The 14980-nt window shown below is 53.5% G+C and overlaps 1 protein-coding gene across 2 annotated transcripts in view; it reads right to left on the reverse strand.

Moving 5' to 3' along the window:
- MVB12B (multivesicular body subunit 12B) overlaps positions 1-14980 on the reverse strand; it is a 184240-nt gene that overhangs the window by 16000 nt on the left and 153260 nt on the right. For both annotated transcript variants that reach the window (XM_025888621.2, XM_025888622.2), the window contains exons 8-9: positions 7706-7761; positions 5216-5275 (exon numbers count right to left, since the gene is read on the reverse strand). In XM_025888621.2, the coding sequence (XP_025744406.1) occupies positions 5216-5275; positions 7706-7761 (116 nt within the window). The remainder of the gene's footprint in view (positions 1-5215; positions 5276-7705; positions 7762-14980) is intronic.

Below are 14980 nucleotides of genomic sequence, written 5' to 3' on the forward strand. Positions count from 1 at the left end.
AGACACAAATTAGATATGCGTGGCTAAGAGCAATTATAATCAAGACGAATTTCTCTAGTCATTTGGGAACTGAGAAAAATGCCTAATTGCTGGAACCAATGTTTTAAAAACTGAAATCACGCCAGTTAGCAAATATGTTCATTTAAAGAACATTCCACGTGACTACACTCTTGAGGATTGACTACAAACATGAGAACAAGGAAAATATTTAGGTATAAAATTAAAATTTTAAGCTCCCTTAGATTTATAACTTCTTCATTAAATACGTCTCCACACAGCAGCCCATAAAAACCTGTAGCAATTAAGTGGTTAAATGAACTGCCTCCCTTGTCAATTTTAAGGGAGTGATTAATATTAGATCGTCCCTTTACTAATTAGACTCTCCCGTGTCTTTCAGCTTTAAAGTCGAGCGAAAATGGAGGCTGTGTGCCCTAAGGAAGCAGGGTGGGCTAAGGACGCTTCCCTCGCCAGGCTGAATTTTCAGCGTGGCACCCATGGAAGGGAGGGCGAGCATCGTGGTTTTCCATGGGAGGTCGGCAGCAGGTGGGGAGATGGCTCTGCACCGAGCTGGAAAGCACTGCGGATGCCGGATGCTGCTTCATCATAGGCACTGTTGGCTCCTAGTTTTAAAAGGCTTGCAGGTTGTTACGTGTGCGGTGTGAAATCTACAATCAAGGCCGCTGTCTCTTGGCTATTATTCCTTGAGACAGGGATGGAGGGTCTGCAGGGGAGGCGAGACTGGGGGTGGCCGGGCCACAGGGCAGGTGGGGCAGTGGGCGGGCAGGCGGGATAAACAGGCATGGTAAAGGGGACGGAGACACCAGCACGATTTTAGAAGCTGCAGCCTGGGCTGCAGAGCTGGGGTGCTCCCACCCTGGCTGTGACGGGGAATCCATCAGATGGAGAAATGGAGCAACCGCTTACAAGGGAAATAAAGAGCGGCAGAGACGGAGAATATTTATATGCCCATCTTCTCACTCCCAGAGAAGACGCTTCATCACAGGGGTCAGCTGCAAAATCACACTTTTCCTGACTCCTGAACAGACAGAAGCTTTTGTTTGGGTTGCGGGGCAGACAATAAGGGTTTCACGGAGCCACCATCCCACTGGGGGTCACCACCACCCTCCTGCTGCCCAGCCCTGTGGGGGAGGGGCGGGGCCAGAAAGCCTCCCCATCACTGCCACTCACTGGTCACCTCCGTGGCTGAGGGGAGATGAGCCAAAACTCACTTTCTCATGCCTCGGACTAATGTGCACGGCAGAGGCCCTGCTCCAAGCCGGGGACGGATGCGGACGGCAGGGAATACGGCTGCTGGAGGGCAGGCTGGGCAGGAAGGAGGCTGCCATCCCCACCCGGCGCCAGGAGAGTGACCGCATTCACGGGGGAATTTATTAGCCACAGCTTTGTTCATTTTCAACACCCACACCTGAGAGTATTTCTTAGTTGTGAGAGGTTTCATGTTTGTCAAGAATTCCACCTCCCCCTGCAAATCTGCTCGACGGCACGTAGAGGGATTTTTAATCACGACCTTAAAACATGACCTTCCTTGGGGGGGTTCTTTCAAGAAACTCAAGCCAGTGCTACATGCCACGGCTTCTGGGGAACTCGCAATGAAGTCAGGAGCAGCAGCTGTGGGACGAGTGAGGCACACAGGCTGGGGCCATCAGGCCCGTGGCGGGGGTGGGGGGAGCCAGGGGACCCACCCAGGGTCGATCCTACGCGGCAGAGTTGGCGTGCTACCCCAGCATCCAGACTCAAACTGTGTCCTCTTCACCCTACCCCGTTGCCTGCCCTGTCTACATGGTCCGTAAACGTCCCTGCGAACACCCGGGATGTGCCCTTCAGTGTGACAGGTGGCTCTGGTCCACACGGCCAGCGAGCCTTGTCCTGTCTTCCTGCTGGCAGGGCCCCGCGTCACACGCTCCCTGAAGCTCAGCTAACTTTGGGGGGCTGGAGGTGCACTGCCCACCCACACCTGGTCTCTCTCCATCTTTACATGGGCAATTCTTGGCTGTGGCAGGCTGGGGGGCACTGCGGGTCCCTGCTCACGCTGGCAGCTGGGGTGTTCCCTTTGGTCCCCAACCACCAAAGTCAAGGTTGGCAGGGTCACGGGGTTCGTTCATGGAGTGAACTGTCCCTGTGGCCGAATGGCGGTGATGGGGCACAGGCTTAAATTCCGAATCATCCCCCAGGCAGAGTGTGGTAAGTAAAGTTGGCAAGCAAGCAAGCCCACCCCAGTTCTGGACAGACAGAACAACGTGCTGCCATCAGGGGCTGCATCTTCAGCTTCCTTCACGGCAGGGACCATGCAAGCCCAGGTCTCTGCTGGAAGCCCAGGCAACACCATTTCTCCACACAGGGGGGGGGGGGGGGGCGTGTGGTAAAGGAGAGAAGCACCTGCCAGCACAAAGCAGCCTCCGTGGACGCTAGCCTCTTCCAGCTGCTCAGAAATCCGAGAGCTCAGGGAGGCATTCAGGATGGGCAGAGAAACACGGTTCTGGTCGTGTGTCTGCCCCTGAACCCAGTGGCAGTCTCCTTTTTGTGGGGAAGGGGTTTGGCTTAACAGTGTAAAATATGACAAAATGATACACAGCGAGCCAAGCAAAGTCCTCCGCCAAGATCCCCCCCACCGCCTCCAGGGGCAGCCAGACTTGCTGGGGATGGAAAGGAGCAAAATCATCCTGACCAAAGGGACACCCAGCTACTCAGGAGCCGAGAGCCGGGGCCAGGGGGATGGTGGGCCTGGCTCCTCCTCAGCCTCCACCTCCATGAGCAATGCTGAGTTCAGCGGCAGAAAGGAGGAAGTTCATGTTTATTTATGGAGAAAATTCTCTGCCATTGTTGCCGAAGCAGCAGCTCATTCACGGGAGTGTGATATCAACATACTAATCACCATGAAATGCACGCGGATAGCCGGGGCCAGTAACCTCTAAAGCCCCAGATTAAATGAAAAACCGTGGCATTCTTGACTGTGGTGGTATCGGTGATGGTTTTATACCCTACTTCATGTTTCTAACCTTCCCCGTTTCCCCACTTTCTAACTCCACTTTAATTTCCATCCACAGAGAACACAGATGTGTGTTTTTAGCCCATTACCGGAACAAGAAATAAAGTGAGGTGTGGACACCTGGGCCGGATTTGTGCTTGCTCGCGATAATAACAGCGAGCACGACCGTGGTGGCCGAGGCTAGACCCTGTCCTGGGTCCTTCACACGACGGTCTCAGATCCCGTAAGTGCTGTGCCGGCAGTACTTTCATTACTCTCCCGTTTTACAGAAGAGAAGACAGAGGTTCAGAGCAGTTAAGTGGTGCTGCCGAGACCCAAGCCTGGGGTGGCCAAGTCCAGAACCCCTCCGCACCCCTCCAGGCTCAGAGTGCCGGACAGCAAGACAACGCATTCTAACAAAACGTGTGTTTAGGTGGCATTTCAGTCCTCAGCATGATAATTCAGGTTTCTGGTGGCTTCTGCAGCCTGCACCGAGCCCTACACAGGCCTCATCTATCTGTCCCATCTGGTAACTCAAAGGCCCAGCCCGGGTCAGGTGGACCAACCTCCCCAGCACTGTTGTCTCCATCAGCCCCTTTGAGGGACATGGAGCCACAGGCTTTAAGCCATAAGGGGCAGGGTTTGGAGTGTGACCACTGGGTCTCAATCTTGTCTTGGGCAAGACCTTTCACCTCTAGAGTCTCAATTTCTGCCCCAAGAGATGAGGAGGAACGACACCCACTTGGTCAGCGGCGGGAACCAGTGGAAATGCAGAGAGCGCGCCCCAGCTGAAGGTGAGCACGTAGCAGGTGCTAAAATAAAACAGGGGCGACTGTGGACAAGGGAAAGCATGACACCCAGACGGCTTGCCTTCCTGAGCCAGCACATGCCACCTCACAGCCTCCAACCCACGCGGCCGGGCACCTGTGTTTACATATATTCACATGGTGTTCCTGAAAACCCTAGGGGATACGTTCTCCTGTTATCCCGGCTTTAAACAGAGGGGGGACGACTTGCCCCCAGTCAGCGTGGAGCTGGAATGTTTGCTCTGTATGTATGACCTTGACTGTCTGTATGACCTTGTCCCTCCTAAAGGGGTCACAGGCCATGCCCCTGCTTTACCCTGCAGCCAGAGTAAGCCACCCTCAAAGGCCTTCTGCACATACTCACCGGGGCCACCGTACTCGGGACCCCACTCGAAGGCAGTTTGTAGAGCCACCTATGACTGCCTTGCTTCTGGGAAGAGCTGACACGGAGCTCCACGTGCACAGGGATCTCTAATGGAGCCGCCATTCTTTCCCCCAAGTTTACTGCTCCTTCCACCCCCACGGAACCTATAGATGACAATCAGGTTGGTTTTTATGATTTACTGAAAATCAAAGACAAAGGGGGACTTTTTTGTCTTGTTTTTGCTATGACAGGTTTAGAAATTTGTTGTACTACATTGATTAAATTTTCCTTGATTTCAGCCATCTTTCAATAATGCGACCGGCTTCTGCTAGCTGGGTGTACCGGAGAAAACCCAGAGGAACTGAGAATATTGAAATGGTTCTACCATTTCCATCTTTGAGACAAATGTTCCTCTCAGAGGAGAGCTGGTTGCAAGCATGTGACTGCTTAACAGTCGTCTACACATGCAAGACGACACACGCACACTCTATTGCTGTCTTATGAAAACAGGGAAGACATGGGCGGGCCTGACCTCCGGTTTCATGCCAATATCTCAGCTCTCAGTGTTGTCACAAGTGCTCCAGGCTTGGATTTCTTTCTGTTTTTTTAGGCAAACACCCAAACTATGTGGAACCAGGCTGCCGAATGGGGTCTGGCTCATCAGGCACAACAGAACGGACCCTGATGCTGGCTCTAAATCGCAAAAAGGCTCCGTGGACATGTTCCCACACCCCTACTGGTGGCAAATAATAGAGCCCGAGGAGAGAAAGGAGACTCCGTGCCCATCCCCCAACTCCCACCTCTTAAAAATGGGGGCATTTTAAAACCTTCTGAGAACACACCTTTCAGAGAACACACGGAGGTGTTGGTCATAACTGACTTGAAGCAGTAAACACATTCAAAGTGAGTTTCTTCTAACGAATAAATCTGAGTGACATGGAAGTGTTTTCCTCAGAGGGGCACCCCACACGTACGTCCTCCCTGTTCCTGGGATGGAGACCCTGTGGGGAGCAAGCAGGCCCAGGCCCCACCTGCCCCCACTCTGGGCAGCTTGCTTACCTCTTTTTCAATTTCTGCCAGAGATTTGATGGTGATTCCCAAGAGATCAAAGGGCTGCATCTGCAAATACAGATCAAGTCATCCTTTCAAGTGGCTGGAAAATGCTGTTTCACATTTGCTTTTATGCTTAACAATTGTGACATCTCAAACCTCCCTATGTGATCTAGCACTTTCTCTACCCTCTTTCAACAGGAAACCCACCACTGCAAATCTGTAGTGATTACACGAGCAAACATTCCAGAAAACCTGGCCGACCCCTGCTGAGTCATCTGTCGGCAGCACCTGGGAGGGTCCCAGCCCTCCTGAGGGACAGTGGCAGTCACTGATGACTTCCGTCTCTCCTTTCTCCCTGCCCAGGCCAAAAGCCGGTTTGCTCCTTCCGCAGCTGGGGGCACAGAGGGGTACAAGGCTTGGCCACAGCTGCCCTGACCATGTCATCCTTGTGGTGGGATGGGTCTAAGGAACCGCGGGAGCGAATTCTAGGTCTTTGAAGATGCAAGGTGAAGGGAAAAAAACTGCCTATCAACGATCATTTGAGAACTCAATGGTAGTGAAAAATGGTATCGCTGCATTTTAATGTGGGTTTCTATAATTTCATGACAATGGGAGCCTTCTCTGAAAATACTGGCTTTCCCGCAGCCAGCAGGAGTCAAGTGCACGAGGCAACAAGTCAGCTGGAGGCGCAGAGAGGCCGGGGCTGGACGCACGATGAGAGGTAAGAGGGCAGTGGGCACCCTGTCCTGGAGGGCACCCTGTCCTGCTCTACGCCTGTCAGCGTTCTGGATTCCTGAGAGGGGCCGGCAACTGGCACCTGAGGACGAACAGGTGAAACCGGGGTCCCAGACAAAAACCCCAGGCCCTTATGCTTCTGAACCACAGCCCAGAGGTCAGCGCAGAGCTAGAGCCCAAGCCGAGCCTGCAGGGATTTCCTGCAGGTGCGGTAGAAAGGCCAGCTCCCGGGTCCACGGACCTGGGTTCAAAACAGCGCGGCTGTGGGTTAGATCGCCGCATCACTTGCTCTCCCGCTCAGAGCAGCGTGGCTGGGTTCTCCCAGCTGGGCTACCGGAGGGGGAGCGAGAAGCGCTCGGAGGTGCCCAGCACCCGGTTTGGCCCGAGCTGCCCGCCTCAAGCACTTGCTGAGTCGGCAGCGCTGGGTAGCGGCACATTTGCAAGGGCGATCTTGGGACAGGGCCACCGAATGAGGCACTCAGCTCCCAGGGCTCCTCTGCCAGTAGCCACAAAACAGTTTGGCTCTCTCCTGCTGCCAGCCCGAGTGACGAGAACGGGGCTGCTTGCCCGCGATCAGCAGAGGTCCAGCTGTTGCATCATTAGGCTCTAACTGCCCCACTAAACTTTCCCGACTGGAGCTGGTGCGCAGGACAGAACAGCCTCTCCGAGGGAGCAGGGCGGGAGAGGCGCCAGCGTCGCCATGGCAACGCGGCCAAGTGGCGGCGGCTGAAGTTACTCATGCCCCGCATGTCACGTCACGAGCATTTTTCAAGATTAAGCTGCTTACCAGAAGGGTTCAGAGGAGGCCTATTATATTTCATGAAAATGGAAACTACAGAGCAGGTCAAATCGCAAGCCGGGTGGTTTTAAGCTGGATCCAAGAAATACAATGAAGGATTCCTTAGCTGGTGCCCAAACTGGGGCCCTCACGGTTGTTAGCTACTCAAAACAAACTCCTGCGAAAGGGATAAAAAACACCCAGAAACAAGGCCATCGAGCCGGCATGGACCAGGACCAGCTGGGGGAGTGGGGTCGGGTGGGGGGCTCCCACCTGGGGGGCAGGTGCCATCCGAGAGAGGGTCCCTGGAGTGCCAGGTGGGGTCTGCAGTGGCAGCCCACAGCCTGCAAGGCTGCGTATGGTGGGCGCCCCTCGTGGTCTGGGTTCTGGGCTGCACGCCCAGCCAGCTCACACAGCCCCTCCGTCACCACAGGTAGCTCAGGGGCCCCGGCCGGCTGGTGTGTGTCGTGGGGTCCCTGCGGGCCTGTGGCGAGCGGGTGACCACAGCTGTGGGCACGCACACTGGCCGACCAGCCTGCCATTCGGAGGCCTCCCTCCAACTCGGAGCAGAGAGTGTGGTTATCACAGAATCCAGGTTACAATGAAAAAAATGAGGCAGCCTTCTTTCGGCAAGATGTTGTCATGGTTAAATAAAAAAGAACAAAAATTATTAACCTGAACTTGGGACCCAAGAACATTCACAACTAGTGAAGTTCAGCCCTATTTACCACCACATTTGAAAGAAAAAGGCTCTGTTATGGCTGAATCGGAGTCTGTCCGCTAGTCTGTCTCGCTCCCTCCCCGCGCCTCATCCCTACTCTCCTGTCACTCCTCGAGCACCTACTATGTGCAGCGTTAGCTGGAGGGGCCCAGAGAGGAAGCCCTGTCCTTGGGATGACTCGAGGGCAGGGGCCTGCGGGCCGAGCAGAGGGAACACACGCTGGGGGTGGCCGAACCGAAGGGCCATCATGCAGAACACTTACACTTTCTGGAACGCAAGAAAACTTCTCTGAAATCATGAAAGGCACACCATCCATTGCTGTAAGAGAAGAGAAAAAGAGAAAATGGCATTGCAGGCACCAGCCGTGTTCAGTGACTTGAGACACTGACAGTACAAGCCGACGTGGGCACAGGTGAGTGGGGCCCTGGGGTGACGTGGGCACAGGCTCCGCCCCTGCACCCAGGACACACACCTGGGCACCGCACAGAAGTGCAGACAGAGCTGTGGGGGCAGAGAAAGGGCCAGAGCCCACCCTCGGAGTCTGGTCTCTGACCTGTAAGTGGTGGCAGCTCCCGAGGGGCTGGTGGCAGGACAGAGGGGCACGCGGGCAGGGAGGGGACAAAACTGTGCTCTGTGAGGTGGGCAGGGAGCGTATTCGGGAGACATTCTCTCCGCTGAGAATGACGCCATACCGCAGGCTGCTGGGCCCACAGGAAAGGTCTAGGTTGGAGGAGTGACTTTGGAGTCAGAAAGACCTGGTTTGAATCCTGGCTGTGGGTTTCGGTGAGTTTAAGTTACATTTTAAAAGGAGGATGGCAGGGGGCGCCTGGGTGGCTCAGTCGGTATCAGAGGTCCCGGGCTCGAGCCCCAAGTCGGGCTCCCTGCTTGTCCTCCCTGCTCCTGCTCTCTCTTGCTATTTCTGTCGCTGTCTCGCTCTCTCAAATAAATAAAAATCTTAAAAACAAACAAACAGGGAGGACGGCAGGGCCTGTGAGCAGGGGTGTGTGTGAGCTGGAGGTGTGTGCAGCATCGGACACAGAGCAGGTGGGTGGGCCACAGCACGGCCACCGTGGTTCCCTCTCCGTCTCCTAGTCCCGGGCTTCGAGGCTGACTCGAGGCGCCAGGCTGCTCGAGATGGGACACCAGGGAAAGGTGGAAATGGGTCCCTAGCAAACGAAAACACGGGGTCAGTGGTGCAGTGCCTGGAGGGAGACGGTCTTCTGGCCCATTCGGCTTTAGGAGGAACGGGGCAGGCCTGGCGAGGGGGCTCCCCAGGAAGTCGTGTTCTCTGCTGCCCCCAACATCTAAGGTGAGTTTTCTCTGGTATACAAGTGGCAGACAATTTCTTTCAGTCCTAAGAAAGAAGAGTCGCAGAAGCAGAAAGAAGGCAGGCAGGAAAAAATAAGAGAAAGAGAAGTCTGGGACAAATCCTCCCTGATCAGCAAGCTGAGCCCCGTGGCTCATTTTAAGCTACGTTCAGAATGTATTTCAGGGAAGGGAAAATGAAGGCTCCTCTGGTAGGTCTGAAGAAAAGGAAGCAGCACAGCTGGCCCCAGCTGCCAGCCTGGAAGCCTCCTTTCTTTGGAAGGCTACTGCCCAAGGTCCGGCCCCAGGCTCAGAGACAGCCACGGTCGGGGGCCTTCTCCCATCCTGGGCCCCTGCGAGCTGCCAGGACTGCCTGGGGGAGCACCGGCTGAGGGCCAGGAAGTGTGACCCTTCTCCAGAAAGGAGGTGGGGAGGACGCCCACGGTAATCTGTGGCACATCACATGTGCAGACACACGAGTGACACAGGGGCACACGTGCGTGCTTTCTCACATATGGCGGGGAAAACCCACCCTGAACACACGACCCTTGCAAGGCCACACGCCTTCTAGAGAGGGACACACGGGGTCCCACCCAAGATCCAAGAAGAGGCCATGCTCCCTTCCCGGCAACTGCCACTATCTGCCCAACTCTGGCTGTGCACCAAGGCCTATCCCACACGGCATTCGGACGCCTGACCCCGACCCTCTGCACCTTCTCGGCCCATGGACACATGTGGGCAGGTGCCACTCAGCACCTGCGGTCATTTCACAGATCAGGGCCTGCTGAGGGCACACAGGTAGCAAGCGGGGACTCCAAATCCTCTGGCCCTTCCACTGGGTATAAATGGAATTTCTGAGAACAAATCTGCTTCTTCCAGACCAGGACCTTTCAAGGTTTGATCATTATCATGTCCTCCCGAAGTCTCCAGGCATCCCTTCCACCAGCTCCTTTTGGTCAGACCTACGGGCCAGGAAGTGGGTGTGTGCGAGAAGAGTCCAGTCAGACCCACCACCACCTTCTCCCCAAACCTGCTCCTCCCTGCGCCTTCCCACTCACCGGCCACGTGCCACCTGCTCCCGACCATCCCAAGCCCGGGGCTGGAAGCCACAGCCTACTCTGTCTCTCTAAGTCCCACAAGCCCACGGCCGTCACCTGCCAGGGCCACTGTGCTCTCTGCTCTCTGCATACACACACACAGCTCCTTCTGCTTCTTTCTACCCACTAGACAGACGGCAGCGCCCAGAGCAGAGCTCCCTTCACACGCCCCACGGACTGCACTCAGGAAGCAGGCTGACCAAATGCCTGATGAGTAGTTTTTGGTGAGCACATCTTTAGCCCACATCCCCACCCTGGGCACCCCTGACCATTCACTCACTAGGCTTTCTGTTTTAAAGATCTTATTCGTGTCTGGGGGCTTCTGATGAGATAGGTCAAGAACTCCCCATCGCTGCTAACAGTGCTTCCATCTGAACGTCAGGGTGGGTTTAGAGAACTCATATCCTGAAGGGGAAGTAGGGTGACCTTCTACAGCCTGATCACCCCTGAAAACAAGAGGCCCGGGGAGCACGGAGAGCAGGAGCAAGGCAGAGAGGTGGCTCCATCCTGTCCAAGACTGGTAGCCACACCAGCGCCCCACACAGCAGGATTCCCAAGGGGGGTCCTCACTGGCACATAAGGACCTGCAACCCCTTCACAGGAGGCCCCTTCCCCTCATACTCCTTATGTCGACACCTGGCTGGTCTTCTGAGGTCTGCTCTCAGTGCCTCTCCTGCAGCAAGCCTTCCCAGAGGCGCCCCCCGCCCAGGTCCCCGGCCACGGCCACATCTCTTCTTGGGCAGTGGGCTTCCTGGCAGTCCACGTATGAGTCACAGCTGCATTCCTGTGTCCCTGGCCCAGAGCCAGGCCTGGAGGCACTCGGGCAGGGAGGGCAGGAGGGTGGCTGCTCCCACAGAACTGGCCTGAGCATGGGGGCTCTGGCCTGGGGCATGTACCTAGCCCCCAGGGGTTTGGTTGAGGGTTTGGTGAGCTGCTGACAAAAGCCATGGGTTTCTGGAAGAAGTCTGGGAATCACCTCTAGGAACTGGGGAGATTAAAGCAGAGAGGAGTATTTTTGATCTTTAAAATTTTTTTTGCACATTAGTAAAGATTTAGTAAATTTTGTTGAGCTAAAATTCACATAATATAAAACTAATCATTTTAGAGTGAACACTTGGGCGGCATCTGGTCCATTCACAATGTTGAGCAACCACCATCATTCCCCAGTTCCACAGCATGTCCCCCCCTTCCAGAGCAACACCCTACCACTCAATACTTTCCCTTTATCCCCCCAAGAGTGTGTGTTTCTCTCTCCTTCCAACTGATGGTCATGTCTTTGAAAAAGAAAGATCTAGAAAGAGAAGACTGGCTTTCTGGACCGTGGTGGCCCAGTCTCCTGGAATGTTGCATTCCTGCCTCGTGGGTTATGGTGGGGGAGGGGAAAGGCAGGTTTGCCCAGATTGATCCTTGGGACCTGGAGGGCTGTAAATAAAAACTGAGGAGAAAAAGACCCAGAAAACGGATTTGTAAAACTTGGATACTAACAATAGCATTTGTGTGTGTGTGTGTGTGTGTGTGTCTGTGTGTGTGTGTGTGTGTGTATAGAAAATGCACCTTTACATCAGGCATATTTATAGGACAGGTAATAAATACATATTTTTACATTATACATATACATATATACGTGTGTATGTATATGTCTACATGCACACACTATTTCCAAAAGGCCCCCTCTTAGCTTCTAAGTCAGACTAGAGAAAGTGAGTAGAGACTGGCACAGGCACACCCCATAGAGTTTCTGAGCCACCAGAAGGGGGGTTCATTCAGAGGCGCCTCCTGTTCACCTACAGCCCCTCCCCCCACCACCTCATTCCCCAGGTGAAATCCTCACTCCCAGACCTGGGGAATGATGGAGATTTGTTGGGCCCAAGGGCCAATGCCCCATGTGAACAATGAAGGTGTTTGGTGAGGGCACGCCTTCTGGTCCCTGGGTAGGCTCCAAGGTAATTTCACAGAGCAACTTCTTGAGGAGGCTGAAGGCAGAAGACCAGAAGCGACATCCTATGGGACCACACCAAAGACAGCCCTTCTGGAGAGAAGAAAGGGAGGATGCACCCCCAAGACTCTGTGAGAAAAGGCAGCTGTGGCCTTCAGGGTGCCCTCCTGATGGGCTCGGCAGCAGAGGAGATGATGGGGAGGACCACTCAGACCCGCTCCAACCCCCAAAGGGAGCTGCCTGCTGACGGGAACTTTGGGATAAATTTCCACTGTATCTTAAAGTTCATGACAGAAAGATGAGCACAGTCAGATCCTTCTCATATTCTCTTAGAAAACAGACTTTAATAGTCTCGGAAGAAAAGAAAGCAAGTCGCTAGGATCCTATGGGCTGATAGCTCCCAATGGAGCTGGCGAGAGAACAGGATGCTCTCACCCATGCGTGGAGCCCCTTAAAAGGGGAGCCAATAAAAGTTTGCTAAACAGAGAATCAGCAGATTGTCTTTCTTCTTCAGCAGACTGGCCAAATTTCATTTATTTAAAAAATCTAGTGTATCAAAGATTATGGTAGGCTGAAAGAATGTGGATTTTAGCAAAACATTTGACAAAATTTCTCATGTTACCCATGTGGACAAGTTGGATAAATATGACTGAACAGTGTTAAGAAGAGGAGAATCCACAACTGGTTGGACTAGATGTTCAAGAAACTGATTAATACATTGATGTTGACCTCAACTGACCTCTCTCTGGAGGGTACCCCAGGGCATTAGCAATTAGTTCAATGAAGACATACATAGTAGGCCTATCGCAGAGGTGGCTGATGGGGAGTCTGGGAGGACAATCTATAAGCTGGATAACTGGGAGAAATCCAATGAAGATCCTCCCAAATCGGGATCATGGTCTAAATTTAGGGATGGGATTTACTACAGATCAATGCTTGTAAGTCCTGTACTTTAGGTCTTAAAAACCAGTTGTATTAGATGGAATGAAAGACATGTGGAATAACAGCAGAAGGTATGAAAAAGACTTGTAGCTGAATGAGTCAGCAATGCCATTCGACTAACTCGAGGCGGGAGGGCTGCCGAGGTAAGTAACAGCGCTACAATCCTGGTGCAATGTGAGGGAGCCGCCATCTTGGTCTGCTCTGGGCTTGAGTGTGAGTTCAGTGCGGGGACCAAATGTTAGAGGGTCCTCCCATGTGGCCTACAAGGAGTCCCAGGATGGTGTGGGACCTGAAGTCAGACCACACGAGGAGAGGGGAGGAAACCATCAGGCCTGATGCTCCAGGAAGGCATCATCCTGTCCACTTTTGTTCACCATCAGCCCCTGCCCGGCACCTTAGAACCCAGCGCCAGAACATGGGGAAGTGCCGCGAGATCTGGTCCAGCTAAGACTCGAAGGTGAGTGTAATCCAAGGTCTGCCCATATTCTTAGAGCTGCCACAGGGTGAGGGCTAGAGGCATGGTTCCTTCTCTAGACGAGATGAAAGGGAGAATGAGCAGAGCTGGCTGAGCAGGGTCCCGGCAGGGGCCACGTGTGGGGGAGCTCAGGAGAGATTTTGTGTGTTGAGTGGAAAGCTGATCTGTGGGACTGCTGAATCCCCTTCTGATTCCATAACATCCATTTCTACTCTCTTTATCTGGGCAGCCATTCCATATTTTAAAATATCCAGAGATTTGCCAAACATAATTCTTAAAATCAATGGCACACATTTTTCACGTGTTCCGAAAGAGTGTTCATAAATCATCTCCATCCTGGCTTCCCATGGGGGAGCCACGTTTCCTTCCTTCCTTTCTTTCTCCCCTAGCTGAAGCCAGTATTTTGTCTTCACTATTCTATAGCGCTCAGAGACTGTGACACTCACTCTAGCCTTCAGTCTATTGCCGAGTCTACTCAGCGGGACATGCACGGGGATGCTGGATGGAGAGTTGTGAGCGAAGGGTCCCTGCTCTCAGAGAGTACGTTTTCATCTCCCAACTTGCCCTCCCAGTCAGCCTGGGGGATCCCAGAGGGACACCGCCTGACCAGTCTGCGGTCATGACCCAGAAGCAGGGACAGCGCCTGCAAAGCGAGAATCCCTGGGGCACACGGCAGTCGCCTCTCCAGGCCCCTCGGCTCCCAGGGTGACATGACACAGGCCGCCCCCAAACGTTGGAGGTAACAGACCTGCTCCTGAGGCCCAGTGCTACAAAAGAAGAGAGGACAGGAAACCCACGTTTGCTGGCTGCACACTAGGTAGTGAACATGAACGTGCACCGAATAACTTCAGCCTCAACATGATCACTTGCAAGTTATCCTCGAGGAAGCCTAGGCTTAGAGCAGTCAGGTAGCTTGCCAGGGGCCAGGAGTCGAGCACCGAGTTGGGCTGGTGGTGGTGGAGGGGCTGCAGTGGTAGGGTGGGAGGGCAGGCCTGGCAAGTCAACAGCCTAGGCCTTCCCTCCAACTCCGCAGGCGTGGGTGTGTGGCCCAGCGGGCCGCCCCACCACCATGAGCCTCAGCTACCCTGTCTGTGAAATGGGGAGAAGACGCAGCTCTCAGGAGGCTGCATGAGGGTGACGGGGGCCACAGTCCAAGAGAGAGGAGGCCCACCATTTGGCAAATGGTGGTGTCCGCTCGGACCTAAAGCCACATCCAGACAGCCTTCCTTTTAGTACCAGGATACTGTTTTCTTCTTATTATTATTCCTTTTTTTTTTTTTAATTTTGTTTTTGGTGGCAGTTTTAACAAAGCGCTGATCCACAGCACAGAGGAGCGTACAGCAGATGAGAGCAAGGATGTGCCGCGGGCTCCGTAGTGCAATTAGTATTCTCCTAAACAAACGAGCTTCAACAGAGCTGTAATTAAGCAGGCCTGTAATTAAGTATATGCCCTTTATCATAACGATCATGCTTAAAAATGGCATGATGCATGGAGCTCTGTTATTAATGCTGTAATCCCAAACTGAAGTGCGAGTACATAGAAATCAGTGTGTCAGGCCTGTCACCGGAGTGTTTGTAAAATACATTAAAGAAAAAAACCAGGAAACAATGAGCTCATTCAACTGTTCTTTTTACAATCAGGCACTACAAGTCAAGAGGATGGTGAATGCAAGGTTTAAACAAATAAAGCTCTAATCTGCTACTGTATTAATACCGCCCCTGATTTTAAAGAAGGAGGGGGGCGGATTTCTTTTTTTTCCCCAACTGACCCGAATACCTGAC

The sequence above is a fragment of the Callorhinus ursinus genome, unplaced genomic scaffold (assembly GCF_003265705.2).
Source record: "Callorhinus ursinus isolate GAN/ISIS: 27379988/994484 unplaced genomic scaffold, GSC_fseal_2.0 scaffold24, whole genome shotgun sequence".
In the NCBI taxonomy this organism is placed as follows: domain Eukaryota; kingdom Metazoa; phylum Chordata; class Mammalia; order Carnivora; family Otariidae; genus Callorhinus; species Callorhinus ursinus.